Source organism: Rhinatrema bivittatum, chromosome 3, assembly GCF_901001135.1.
Source record: "Rhinatrema bivittatum chromosome 3, aRhiBiv1.1, whole genome shotgun sequence".
Lineage (NCBI taxonomy): Eukaryota > Metazoa > Chordata > Amphibia > Gymnophiona > Rhinatrematidae > Rhinatrema > Rhinatrema bivittatum.
The window spans coordinates 227,329,156-227,344,218 of record NC_042617.1 but is presented as its reverse complement, the minus strand read 5'-3'; the positions used below and the strand labels follow the sequence as shown (position 1 = coordinate 227,344,218).

At 47.1% G+C, this 15,063-nt stretch overlaps 1 protein-coding gene across 2 annotated transcripts in view; it reads right to left on the bottom strand.

Moving 5' to 3' along the window:
- The window catches only part of ZC3H6 (zinc finger CCCH-type containing 6), a 645,204-nt gene that overhangs the window by 303,828 nt on the left and 326,313 nt on the right, over positions 1-15,063 (bottom strand). For both annotated transcript variants that reach the window (XM_029594264.1, XM_029594263.1), the window contains 2 exons: positions 7,980-8,096; positions 7,773-7,884 (listed from right to left, as the gene is read on the bottom strand). In XM_029594264.1, coding sequence (XP_029450124.1) covers positions 7,773-7,884; positions 7,980-8,096 — 229 coding nt within the window. The remainder of the gene's footprint in view (positions 1-7,772; positions 7,885-7,979; positions 8,097-15,063) is intronic.

Below are 15,063 nucleotides of genomic sequence, written 5' to 3'. Positions count from 1 at the left end.
CTTTGTGTAGAACATTGTTGAGATTTCAGAGGTCCAAGATAGGGTGAAGGCCGCCTGTTTTCTTTGGAATGAGGAAATAGCGGGCGTAGAACCCCTTTCCTTGCTGAGACCGGGGAACTGGTTTGATGGCCCTGGCAGACAGCAAAGTAGAGAGTTCTACTTGAAGATGAGATGTCATGAGAATGTTTCACCAAAGTGGAATGGGAGGAGAATGCGGGGGTATCGTATTGAACTTTAGACGGTATCCCCAATGCAGTATGGCTAATACCCATTGATCTTTTGTGATGAGACTCCATTGGTGTTGAAAGTAATGGAGTCGACCTCCGACTGGTAGGGAGGGCATGGGGTTGAGAAAGAGGCTGCTGTTCTCTTGGCACGGTTCAAAAACCTGCCGCTGGTCCAGTCTGGGGTGGTGGCTGGGTATTTTGTTGCTTCGGTTGATGTGGATGTCCTCTCTGTGAGGAATATGTAAATATGTTCATATCCCACTCCTCCCCCCCCCCCTTCCTTGTTTGATTTCTCAGGCTCTTCCCTAGAGCCCCTATTCTCTTGTTCTCTGTACTCCCCCGCCCCTTGTTCTCTTGTTTCCCCTGCCCCCGTTCAATGTAATTTCAACCTTTTGTTATGATGTAAACCGATTTGATGTGTATTTTAATGTTGGTATAAAAAAAGATAAATAAATAAATAAATAGGCTGCTCTCACCTCGTGTTTGCCAGATTCTAATCCCTTGTCAACTAATGTGGCTAAAGGTAGTTGATGTTGTTGTAGGAGATTGTCCACAATACCCTGTACTTGTTTCCAAGTTCCGTTGGTACTGTGTTATGTACAGTTGGTATGCTGCAATGCATTCTACCAGCATGGACCCTTGATAGACCTTCTTCCCTAAGGTGTCCAAGAATCGTTGCTCCTTTCCTGGTTGGACAGAAGAATGAGGTTTTTGTTTCCAAGCCTTCTTCTGAGCGGATTCTACCACTACCGAATGGTGAGATAGTTGGGGCTTCTGGTATCCTGGAGCATGTTGCACTAGATAAGTAGCATCTGTTCTCTGATTCACTGCAGGGACTGAGCAGGGATGTTCCCACATTCGTTGCTGCAACTCCAAGAGGACTTGATGGATTGGGATAGCCATGATTTCCTTCGGCGCATCCACAAACTGCAGTACTTCTAGAGCCTTATGTCTAGTATCCTCCTCTGTGACTAATTCAAATGGAATGGTATCTGCCATTTCTTTGATAAAATTTGTAAATGACAAATCTTCTGGAGGGGATTTCTCTCTCCCCTCTGGTGGAGAGGGCTCTGACTGCAGTTCCTCTGAGTCAGTGTCCGTGTCCATATCCTTCCAAGGTGTATATTGAGGATAAGGGGAGTCAATGTCCTCTGCCTGGACATGATGCTTTGATTTAAATGCAGCCTTTGTTGGGATGTTTTGTGGCATCATTGGATGTGAGGGCATCGATGGGGAATCGATTGGCCTCGATGGCATCGATGTCTTGTATCCCCCGATGGACCTGCATGGATTGGCATCGATGTATCTTTAAAAGGCATCGATGTTGTCTTCGGGACTCGAGTACCATGGAGCCAGATGGTCCTGGGGCAGAATCGGAGTCTCTGCAGTCATCCTCCAATGATCTGGGAGCCGGAGTGGCTGGAGTCATCGGTGGGAGAATTGGCATCGATGGCTGCGTCGATGGAGCCTGTGCCGTCGGTGTTGGCGGAAAAGCCTGTAATAAGGCATCGATTCTATTCAGCAAAGGCTGAAAAATCGATTGTTCCAATGCTGGTGTCGGTGCCGGCACCGATGGCAGTGTCGGAGGTTGTAGGTTCTTCAGAGCCTCAACGATGGCCTGTTGGACTAAAGTAGTCACTTCTTCCCTTGAAATCGGGGCAGTATCCACTGCCACTGGGGAAGGCATCGCTGGCGCTCTCGGCACTTCCACGATGATTCGTGGTGGCACTTCCTCTGACACAGAGCCCGGTGGAGAACGCCTTGGTTCCTCGTGTACGGCCGGTGGAGTTGGCTCTAGAACACGTACTTTTTTGGGCATCGACTCGATGGATTTTGATCCTGACGTCGATGGTGTACCATCCGTTGGGTCGATGGATCGATGGCGATGCCGCTTTTTCTCCCGATGGCTTTTCGATGTCAAAGACGATGCTAGCGATTATATTGACGGTGCCAGTGACGGATGGTCTTCGGCCCGTGTTTCACCCCAATGTTTTGTTACCAAGGGAGGAGTTACTCTTTGAGACGACGTCGACGATGACGATGGAATCTTTTTGAATAATTCTTCCATCTTGTCCAAACGGGTATGCCTACCCTTCGGTGTCATCTGGGCACAGGTTGAGCAAGCCTGGACGTCGTGGCCTGATCTCAGGCAGAGAACACATACATAATGTGGGTCTGTTATGGACATAGTCCGGTTGCAATCCAGACATTTTTTAAAACCAGATGCCATGATAAAGGTATGGCCTAATAACTGTCGATGACCAGCGAGAATCGACAGTAAAGTGATCGGAATCGATCAGAAAACTATCTGAAAATGTACTCACCGAGACTATGTCGAAGGGAGACCCAATTATGAGAAAACTGTGACTGAGAATGTGAAAAGAAAAAGTTTTCTTCTATGAGAAGATGTGAGAAAATCTCTTTCCAGAGCTCCTAACTGCTTTGCTACAGCAAGGCGGAAAAAAGAGACTGAAGAGAGACCCCTGTGGCTGAGAATATCATGGCATTCTGGGCATGCTCAGTAGGCCCACAGTGCCAGCCAAAAGTTTCTAGAAACTCTTGACAGAAGTTTTCCGTACCAGGGCTCCATCTGATGATGTCACCCATATGTGAGGACTACCATCCTGCTTGTCCTAGGATAACTGCGCTTCTTCAGGCGAGTCCTCTCAAGGGCCAGACCGTAAGAGAGAATAGAGACGGATCTTCGTGAAGCATTGGGCCCTGCTGGAGAAGGTCCCTGTGTGGAGATAGGCACAGGGGGCTCCCCGCAAGGAGTCTTTGCATGTCTGCGTACCATGGGAGTCTTGGCCAATCCGGGGCCACTAGTAGAACTAGTCCCCTGTGGTGTTGTATCTTGCGAATGATTTTGCCTAGTAGTGGCCAAGGGGAGAAGGCATACAGTAAGTCCTCCACTGGCCAGGTCTGGACGAGGGCGCCAATTCCTTGGGAGTGCGGCTCTCGTCTTCGGCTGAAGAACCTGGGTACTCGGGCATTGAGAGAGGTGGCCAGAAGGTCCATGGTTGGGAGACCCCAGCGATTTACTATCAGTTGGAATGCTCTGTTCAACAGTGCCCATTCCCCCAGGTCCAGGCTTTCTCTGCTGAGGAAGTCCGCTGAGACTTTGTCTTTCCCTGCGATGTGGGAGGCCAAGATCCCGTGTAGATTTACTTCCACCCATGCCACGAGGAGGGTCTATTTCCAGAGACACCTGCTGGCTTCTGGTTTCTCCCTGGCAGTTGATATAGGCAACTGTTGTAGCGTTGTCAGACATTATTCGGATCGCTTGCCCTTGGAGCCTGTGGCTGAATCGCAGGTACACGAGTCTGACTGCTCGAGCATCCAGGCGGTTTATGTTCCATCCCGCCTCTTCCTTGTTCCATTGTCCATGGGCCGTCAGCTCCTGACAGTGGGCTCCCCACCCTTGTAGGCTCGCGTATGTGGTGAGCATGATCCAGTTCGGTGGGGATAGCTTATTCCCCTGCTCAGGTGGTCTTCCTGTAGCCACCACTGAAGCTGAGAAAGTACCCTCTGCTGGGATTTGGAGGCGGATTGAGTAATACTGGGACAGTGGGTTTCAGCATGATACTAAGGAGCACTGGAGAGGTCGCATGTGAGCCCTTGACCACGGAACGACCTCCAGGGTTGATGCCATGAGCCAGAGGACTTGAAGATAGTCCCATACCTTGGGACGTGTACTGGTCATTAATCGTCGTAACTGTTACAACCACTTCCTCCCTCTCGGGGGAGGCAAGACCTTGTTCTGTTTGGTGTCGAAACAGGCTCCCAGGTAACTCTAGAGACTGAGAGGGCTGTAGACTGCTCTTGGCTGTGTTCACAACCCAACCAAATTCCTGCAGTAGTTTCCTGACTCTGCTGGTCACCTGTCTGCTTTCTTCTGAAGACTTCGCCCTGATCAACCAGTCGTACCAAGATCCCTTCCTTCCTCAGTGCTGCCACCATGACCACCATAATTTTGGAGAATGTTCTGGGGGCGACTGCTAGTCTGAAGGGTAGTGCTCGGAACTGGTAATGGTGTCCCAGTACCGCAAAGCGTAGAAAATACTGGTGAATTTGATGGACTGGGATGTGAAGGTAGGCTTCGGAGAGGTCCAGGGAGGTTAAGAACTCTCCTGGTTGTACTGCCATTATTATGGAGCAGAGAGTCTCCATGCGGAAGTGTAGTATCCGCAGATGACGGTTGATATTCTTGAGGTCCAAGATGGGTTGGAATGATCCTTCTTTCTTGGGGACGATAAAATAGATGGAATAATATCCTGTATTTTGTTGGGGCGTAGGGACCAGAGTTATTGCCTTCAGACTAAGTAGTCTTGTCAGAGTAGCTTCCACCGCTAGTCTCTTGGTGTGGGAGTGGCAGGGTGATATCTAATTTGTCCTGAGGGATGCTGCAGAATTCCAGAGAGTAACCTTCTCGAATGATGTTTAGTACCCATTTGTCCGACATGATCTCGACCTATCTTTGGTAGAAGAGGGAAAGTCAACCCCCTAATTCCTCTTCCTTTGGATGGGTTGGCCCATTCTCATTGGGGTGCATGGCTGGAGCCTGCCCCCTGGCCTGTTCATCTCTTGGTCTGTCTGTTCCGAAAGGGATAGGACCTTCCGGAGTGCCGAGGTGCCTGAAACTGCGAGTTCCTGTAGGGTCGAAATCGTTGAGAGTCTCTGCCCCTGGTTCTTCTGGGGGAGGGGCGCTGGGATCTTTTACCCCTGTCCTTCTGTAGCCGAGGAACTGGGGATTCGCCCCACTTGCTGACTAACTTCTCTAATTCGTTTCCGAATAAGAGAGATCTTTTAAAGGGCATTCTTGTGAGATTCACTTTAGAGGTCACGTCAGCAGACCAATCCCGCAACCATAACTGTTTTCTGGCTGCCACTACCGAAGCTACTCCTCTGCCTGAGGTACACACCAGATCTGAGCTCTTGTCCATCAGGAAGGCTGCTGCAGGTTCGATCATTTCACCGATATACGTACCAGAGTTATTTGCCTCTCTCTCGAGAGGAGAAAGCAGGAACACTCCACCAGTGCGCAGCAGAAAGCAATCTGCAGTGTCATTGCTGTTGCATTGAAGGCCTGCTTAAGGATGGATTCTAATCGTCTATCCTGAGTATCCTTCAATGCAGCCCCACCCTCAACGGGAATGGTTGTTCTCTTTGAGACGGCACAGACCATGGCGTCCACTTTTGGGAAACGCAGGCGTTCCTTGGTCTCTGGTTCCAGAGGGTACAAGGCTTCCAAGGCCTGACCTCCTTTAAAAGCTGGCCTCTGGGGCATCCCACTCCAGGTCAATTAGTTCCTGGATGGCTTCCATCATTGGGAAGTAGCACAAGGCCTTACGAAGGGACACCAAGATGGGGTTCTTCTTTGGTTCCGCCATAGGGTCCGTGCTTGGGATCCCCAGAGTCTTCAGAGTCTAGGAAACAAGGACTGTGGAAGAAGCGAAGCATGGTTCTGTATGGTTCCAGGCCTGGAGGGATTTCTCCTTATTCCAGAGAGCCACCATCATCATCTGAGGTATCCGGGTCCCCATCCAGGAAATTCTGGGTTAAGCGAGGCATGTCTCGAAGCATCCGAGCAGGGCCGGGAGAATCTTGTGCTTCCGGCAGGGATTGAACTCGGGTTGCATTCGGGGCTGATTGTGCCTGAACAAAGGCTTGCAGCCCCTGGAAAAATTCTAGCCAGGAGAAGGTCCCTGGGTCCATGTTAATCCCAGGGGGAGTCAGAGTAGGGGCCCCTGAGGTGCCCTCTTGTGGAGATGCCATTTCGGAGTTGCATAGATCTGGGGTGCTATCATATGTAGTAGTTCCGGACCCATCCTCAGACAGTAAGGGACCAGGCTTTGGTCCCCCCTGGGCTTCTTCACAATGACGACACAGGCAGGACTCCAGTTCAGGCTGTGCGGCTCTGATGTGGCAGGCTGTGTAAAGAGAGTGCCTTCTGGGTTTCTTGGACACCAGTGCCATTGCCTCTATGTCTAGGCGCAAGGGTAATGTGCTTCAATATGCGTGCAGTTATGCGCGTGAGCACAATGTGCGCGTGTAGTTTTGAGCGCGGCTGTGCGTATAGTTATGCGTGCGGTTGTGCGCCTGCCTGCCCCGCGCATACCACCGTTCGAGAGGGGAAGATGGCGCCAACACCCCCGCGCATAAGATGGCGCCCCCGAGGGTCTCCACGTGTCTGGACCCCCTGTACCAGTCCGGGGCCTAGCCCAACCAAGGCTGCTGAACCTGATCAGTGATCCCTTTTACTTTGCCGGGTGAAATTAGAAATCGGTACGACACTCCGAGCCCCAGAGACCTTAGTTTAAAGTTTTCAGCTTACCTGGTCTCAGTGCTTAACGATCGCATGTCGGAACAGTCTCCAGCTGTGGGGGGAGAGGGCTTTATCTTCACCGCTGCGCTGGGATGAGCACCTGCTGACTTTCAGCCGCTCTAGGGCTAAGTCCACGCCGGGGTTACCGGACCAAGGCACGCCTCTGAGGGATATCAAAAATCACCTCAGGAATTCTCAACTGGGGGAGGGACCCTTAGGTATCACCGCAGGAGAGTGGGGCTCGATCTTCTTTTAGGTAAATTTTGTCTTCTTGCTGTAAATTTTCTAAGACTGTACTAGAGTGTGGGATAGCGTCTGCATCTGCTAGGAGACTGAGAGATACTGAGGAGCTGAAGTCACTGCAGAGGTATATCTAGGGTGTCAGCTTTGAAATCTGACTCCGTCTCCCATCTGCTAGCAGAAGCGCACATAACCCACTGGCCCTGAGTCCACCTGGCTACACGCTAGGAAATATATCTATTTATTTATAAATTTTATCCCATCTGTGGTTCTAGGCAGCGTATAATTTAAGTGATTTTGTTAATCACGCCAAATAACCACAGAAGAAGCGATCCACAATTTAATAACATTTATTTATTTAGAGTCTGCCTTGTGACACTTCAAAGTGGATTACATTCAGGTACTGTAGGTATTTCCTTATACAATCTAAGGGCATGATTTACTATGTTCCCCCCCCCCCCACCCATAGACACAAAATGGGAAAAAACCCTTAGTCAATAAGGCCCAAAATTTATACCTGAGGCTATGGAGGTGAAGTGGCTTGCCCAAGGTCACAAAGAACGTCAGTGTGATTTGAAGCCTGGTGTCCCTGGTTCTCAGCTTCCTACTCTAATCACTAGGCCACTCCTCCATTATATATAAATAAAGAAATGATAAGGACAGCCATGTTTATGCATGATTTTCTAGTATTTTTCAAGTTTTATCCTACTGAAAAGTACCTCACTAATAAGCAAGGACCTTTTCAATAGGGAGGTACCAGGCTCATACTGTACTTTCCCGCACTCCAAGTTTGGACCCAATAAGTCATTTTTTTACAGAAGTGATTGCGCCTACATTGATTCAGATGGATTGAACCTCTGCTATAGTGCTTTCAGCCTTGGTTAAAAAGCAACATAGAAGCAGACAGTGTTTCAGTTTCTTAGTAAGAGTAATTCAGCAAAGACTACATTTTAAGTTTGCATATTGCCAATAAAGGATATTATGCATATAGATGCAGTTTTCACCTTTGGTGCAATATCCTTGAATATAAAACTTGCAAATCTCCTTTTTCTTCTCCAGTTCTGCGTCATGATCAAATTTACACTGGTCTCCCTGTGTAGAAAAAAGAAGAATTACAAGAAAAAACCCTCAAACTTATCAACTTATCCAATATATTTTCAACAGATAATGCAAATAAAATTATTTACCTTAATACATCGCCCCTCAAGGAAATATTTACAAATTTGTTTTCCTTTGTGTTCTACTGTATGTTGATTTATGAATTCCTGACTCATGTTCACCCATTTCTTCATTGGTTTACCATCCTAGAAACAGAAAAACTAGACATTACTATCAATAGACATTTACAGTGCCTAAGGTTAGACATTTTTACACTGTACATGTGATAAACTAACTAATGTCCAGATGTTTTGAACTTTTGCAGAATTTTATATAGCTTTGGTTTTTAATACCCCAGACAATCTCTCCAAATAAAGTTACTTGCCTCAAGAAATCAAAATGAAAAAAAAAAACCAAAACAAAACAAAAACCAGCTTACATGTGTAATAAAATTTCTTATGGAAGCAATTTAGTTGGTACAACAAATCCAAGAACAAGAAAGACAAGTTAAAATATATTTCAAAATTTTATATACCATTCACCCAGTATCAGACAGACCAGAACAGGGTACAATAATAGACAAACAAATCATATTAATATACAATAGAGGAAATAGACCCAGGCAAACCATTGGGCCACCACCCTATCAATATCTTCAGCAATCCAAACAGGGGAATAATCATCCTTTGACTTTCTTTCTAAAAGTTACATAATTGTTCTCCAACCTGATAGTTAATGGCACTGAATTCCACAGTTTGGGCCCAATCACTGAAAATGCTCTTTTCCTACAGGTTGCTATACATATCTCCTTATAAGTGGGAACTTCAAACCGTACCCTTTATGTTGACCACAGATTCCACTTAAGGACATGCTGGTGAATTAACTCTCTTAAACAGTTGGCACGCAAACCTGGATTGATTTTGAACATTAAAAATCAAATTTTTAAATTGTGTTTCTTCCCTAATTGGGAGCCAATGTACTTGTATCAACAACAGTCTTGCATGAATTCATTGAGGGTTCGTGAAAACTACCCTTGCTGCCATATTCTGCATGATTTGTAACCGGAACATACTTTTCTCAGGAAGGCCTATCAACACCCCACTGCAGCAGTCCCTTTTGGTGGGCACTGTTATCTTCATTGGTACAATGCATTGAGTTACTGCAAAGAAATACCTAGATTACATTTTGGGAGAAAAAACTATTGTGATTGAATAAAAGAGCTCAGGTACGAAGCTCCTTGAGGCGCACTGTCATAAAGCAAGTCAGAAAATGTTGCACCTGATTAAGAAGGGTCTGATTCAAATCTTTTCATAGTTGACATAAAGAACCATATCATGGGGGTTTTACCAGAAAAGAATGAATTAGAGACTAAGAATGGTTAATAATAACCTTTTCAGAATGTAAATACTAAATAAGGGCACAAATTATCTACATGATTTTGCCCAAAGGGTTTTTTTTTAAACTTCTAAATCTGCATTGTGAAGGCACCTTAATTTTCAAAACAACCCACTGACTAAGATGTGAAAACTGTCATTTCATTTTAATTATCCGTACTCTGAAATATGTACTAGATTAGATTAAATGTACCAGAAAATTTCTCTTGACAGATTAATGCCTGCCTATGAATACTACCCCGTAACCAATCTTTGCTTGTTTTTTTGTTGAGTTGTAACTATGAATGTCACTTTGTAAACCTTTGTGATCTTTACATGGAAAGATGGTATATAAAATATCCGCATAAATAAAATTTTCACAAAAGATGAGAGTAATTTAGCAGTGTACTAGGAGAATGAATGGACTATTGGTTAGATCACTCAAAACAAATCCTGTGAAATGAGCTTGTATTTCAGTTTTATCACCGACTCCATGTGACCTTGAGCAATTCACTTTTATCTCAGTTTACCCAACTATAATTAGTTTATAACATTATTTCTTCCCCCTTTCACAAAGTCCATGTACCAAAACTGAGCTGTCAGTTCATTCAGGCTACCAAGTTATATGCAGATATCTCAAATAATAAATTGCAAAGCATGTTAGGATGAAATGTCCTGTAGAAATGAAAATTAACTACGAATATAGACAGCAGGATAAATTAGCCATAATGTGTGGGAGTGATGTCACTGGACAGCAACAACAAGGACCCAGCTCTCGGAACTGTAAACAATTTACTGAACATGCACTGCCTCATGAGCATCTCAACCTCTCCCAGAGCTTAAACTTTAACAAGGTAGTCAACTCTCCAGGGAGGTGGGCAGGTAATACACATGGTTAATTCATCCTGCTGTCTATGAAGAAACCTATTTGCAGGTGAATTTTCAAAGGAGTAATGCATGTAAATGTAACATTCTATTGTAACAATTTTCAAAATCCATTTACCTGTGTAATTTCATGGACAATTCAATGGCATATTTTGTACCAATTTTCAAAGGCCCATTTACATGGGTAAAGTGCATTTACATGTGTAAGACCCAGTTTTAAGCGTGTAAATGCTTTTGAAAATCAGGCCCTTACAGTGTAAAGCAGAGTTGCTTACATGTAACAGGTGTTCTCCCAGGATAGCAGGATGTTAGTCATCACACATGGGTGACATCATCGATGAAGCCCTATCACGGAACACTTTTGTCAAAGTTTCTAGAACTTTGACTGGCACACTGAGCATGCCCAGCATGCCACTAACCCTGCATCCAGCAGGGGTCCCCCTTCAGTCTCATTTGTAGCAAAAAGTACGAGCGAAAAATAAAATAAGAAAACGTAAACGAAACCAACTCTGCAGGGTGGCGGGCGGGTTTCGTGAGGACTAACATCCTGCTGTCCTGGGAGAATACCTGTTACAGGTAAGCAACTCTGCTTTCTCCTAGGACAAGCAGAATGGTAGTCCTCACATATGGGTGAATAGCGAGCTACAGGATGCCCAAATAGAGTGAACCAAAAGCACCCAATGCCATGCAACAGGCACAACAACAGGGGTGCGCTGTTGGGTTTGAGGGCAGCCTGAATTTCACAGTGGGTCGCAGGTAGGAAGTTGGGTTATTAAAATGGAAACTGACCAAAGACAGAATCTTGCCTGTCAGCCTTGTCGAGACAATAATGAGCTGCAAAGGTGTGGAGAGAGCTCTAAGTGGCAGCTCTACAGATGTCAGCAATAGGTACAGAACGGAGGTGTGCTGACGTTGCCATGGCTCTAACTGAATGCGCTTTCACGCGTCCCTGTAGCGGAAGGCCTACTTGTTGGTAGCAGAAGGTAATACAGTCCGCCAGCCAGGTGGATAGGGTCTGCTTGCCCATCGGAACTCCCAGTTTGGTCTTAGAAAAGGAGATAAAAAGTTGGGTGGACTTCCTATGGGTTGTAGTGCGGTCCAAATAAAAAGCGAGTGCACATTTACAGTCCAAGGAATGCAGGGACCACTCACCTGGGTGTGAGTGAGGTTTTGGAAAAAATGTGGGTAGTATTATGGATTGATTTAAGTGGAAATCAGACACTACCTTTGGCAAAAATTTAGGGTGAGTGCTGAGTACCACACGGTCGTGGCGAAATTGTGTATAAGGTGAGTATGTTACCAGCGCCTGTAGCTCACTGACTCTACGAGCCGATGTTAAAGCAAGTAGAAAGAGCACTTTCCAGTGAGATGACGTAGCTCTCAGGAGTGCAGGGGCTCGAACGGAGGTCGCATGAGCCGTGCTAGTACAACATTGTGATCCCATGCTGGAACCGGAGGACACAGTGGAGGCTTCAGTTGTACTAAGCCTCTCATAAAGCGCCTTACAAGGGGTTGTGTTGAGATTGGGGTATCTCCTACACCTTTGTGGTAAGCGGCTATGGCGCTGACATGCACTCGGATGGAGGAAGTTTGTAGTCCAGACTCAGAGGTACCAGAGGTAGTCCAGGAACCTTGTTGTGGGGCAGGAAAAGGGATCTATTCCTTTGTCAGGCACCACAAGGAGAATCTTTTCCATTTGGAATGATAAGATTTCCTAGTAGAAGGCTTTCGTGAAGCTACCAGGACCTGGGACACATTGTCAGAAAGGTTAAGGGATTGTAGTACCAACCTTTCAACATCTATGCTGTCAGAGACAGGGAGTGGAGGTTCAGATGACGCAACAGTCCGTTGTTCTGCGTTATTAGAGTCGGATCTGTGCCCAGGCAAATTGGTTGCTGGACTGAGAAGTTGCGTAAGATGGGAAATCAAACCTGCTGCGGCCAGTGAGGGGCTATGAGGATCATTGTGCCCTGGTCCTGTCGCAACTTCACAAGAGTCTTGCTGTTGAGTGGAAGTGGAGGGTAGGCATATAGAAGACCCGTTGTCCACGAGTGGGCGAAAGCATCCCTCAGTGGTGTCTTATGGCTGCGGTGTAGAGTGTAGAAGTTGTCTACTTTGCGGTTGTGAATTGACACAAAGAGGTCTATGTGGGGGCGGCCCCCAATGGTGGAAAATCCCACTGGTGGAATCTAGGGACCATTCGTGGGGATGAAAGGTCCGGCTGAGATTGTCCGCCATCACATTGTTCACGCCTGTCAGGTAAGTTGCTCTCAGTAGCATGGAATGAGAGAGAGCCCAGGCCCAGATCTACGCCACCTCTGGCATAGCAGGTAAGAGTCTGTGCCCCTTTGTTTGTTGAGGTACCACATCGTTACCTGGTTGTCTGTTTGGATTAGGATTACCTTGTTGGATAGGCAATCCTGAAATGCGAATAGGGCATATCGTATCGCCCTGAGCTCCAGAAAATTGATCTGGTTGTTTGATTCTGCTGAGGTCCAGGTTCCCTGGGTTTGTAGGTTGTTGACATGGGCTCCCCAACCCAGGTTGGAGGCATCTGCGGTTAATGTAATCTGAGACTCTGGAGGTTGAAAAGGTAGTCCTATCTGAAGATTGGACTCCTGTATCCACCAAGCTAGTGAGAGTCGAAGCTGGCTGGTGACGTGGACAATGCAGGACATATGTTGATGTGATTGGGACCACTGGAACTTTAAAAGTCCATTGTGTTGCTCTCATGGCTATCCGAGCCATTGGGGTAATGTAAACCATGGACGCCATGTGACCTAGCAAGGTTAGTAGGTGACGAGCTGTGGTGGTTCAGCGAGTCTGTACTGCTTTGGCCAAGGTTGACAATGTGCATGCTCGGTCCTTTGGGAGGAATGCTTTGGCTTGAATGGTGTTTAGATCTGCTCCGATGAACGACAGGGTGCGTGATAGAGTCAGATTTGACTTGGGATAGTTTATGAGGAAACCCAAGGACTGTAGCAGTTGTATAGTAAGATGGAGGGATTGAAGTACTACCTCCTTGGATAGACCTCTGAGTAGCCAATCGTCTAGATACGGAGGGATGTGGTTACTGTGCTGTCGTAAGTAGGCTACTACTACTGTCAAGCATTTTGTAAACACACGGGCTGCTGATGCTAGGCCGAACGGTAGCACTCGGTATTGGAAATGCCTGTGGCCGACAGAACCCGAGGTATTTTTGATGAGGAGGGGCTATGGCTATATGGGCATACGCCTCCTGAAGATCTAGAGAGCAGCGTCAATTTCCCTGTTGTAGGAGAGGGAGCATGGTGCCCAAGGTTACCATTCTGAACTTTTCTTTGCGGAGATGTTTGTTTAGGGCACGAAGGTCCAGTATAGGACGAATGCCGCCTGACTTTTTTGGAATTAGAAAATATCGAGAGTAGAACCCTTTTCCTCGCTGCAGTCGGGGAACTGGTTCTATGGCACTGGACTGCAGAAGGGTGGAATGTTCTGCCTCGAGGAGTGGAGTATGGTTGGGTAGACTCCATGCCGGACGTGGTGGAGAGTCCAGTGGTAGTGTAAGGAAGTTTAGATGGTAACTGTGGACAACCACAGAAAGGACCCATTGTTCCATTGTGATTGAGTGCCATATGTTGGCAAAGTGGCACAAGCGGCCTCCCACAGGAAATTTTGTTGGAGGCAGGGATCAACTGCTGCTCTCTGAAGGGAGTCAAAACCCCGATGCAGGACCAGTCTGAGGAGCTGGTTGGGCTTTTTTGTTTTTTAATTTACATTTTTATTAATTTTTACAAAGTATTACATTCCATACTTTGAGGAAAAAGTAAAAAGCATACAATAGGTAAATAATAAGAAAACAACTTCAAAATAGATCAATAATCATATTACATGCTTTTATAGCGAGGTATAAATAAAAAAGAAGCTTAGGACCAAAACTTAAAGAGAGTATTACAAAGGTAGTTACTTAAGTAACTGGCTTAATGTTTGATGTCGGTTTTATTTTTCATGATTGCTCTGAGGGGCCTGGTCCAGAAGCACTCACATTTCTAGCATATAAGAAAGACTTTAATTGTTCTACTAAGGTGAAAACGAAATTCTCATCCTTACGTCTAACATAACATCTACACGGATACCTTAACACAAAAGTGTATCCTAAACCAATTAGAGGCCTCAAATCAGTTGGATGTCATGGGAAGGCCCCAAACATAAGACACAGTCGTCATGAGGGTCCGTACTGTTGCGGTCCTGCCCGCGCTCCTCACGGGCAGGCTCCTTACCTTCGCAGCCAGCCGGGCCGCTGCCGCTGCGGCAGTCCTGCCGCGGACTCCAGGCTCCTCCCCGGCTGCCCCTTGCTCCTTGCAGCGGGGCCGACCCGCCGCGAGCTCTCCCTCGCGGTCGGGACCCCCGCTGTCATTTCTGGGTCTCCCCGACATGTCTCTGCCTTCCCAGGGTCCTCAGCTGGCAGGGAGGGCATCCCTGCCGGTGCTGCAGTCCAGGTCCTCGCCCAGCAGGGAGGCCGTCCCTGCCAGTGCCTGCAGCTCTCTGCTCTGCCTGCAGCCTCCTGCTTCATCCTCGTGGCTGGGAGCCGCTCCAGCGACCTGCCTTCACCCAGCTTCAGTCCAGGGCTGCTCCGCTGCCTCCTTGGGCCTTCCACGTGGCGGAGGACGCCACCAGCTTCCAGCTCTCTTCTCTCCAGCTTCCTAGGGCGCGGGCCTCTCTCCTCCTCTTCAAGGGCCAGCCAGGTGTGGCTGTCGCCTGTTTCTCTAAGCGCAGAGAGTTTGCTAATGAGGAGAGTATCTCCACCTGGTGTTCCGGTAGGAAGGCTCTTGACATTATGGTGTTCAACTATGCTCCAATGAATTGCAGTAGGCGAGATGGGATGAGGTGGGATTTTTGGTAGTTTATTAGAAATCCCAGAGAGTGGAGCAGATTG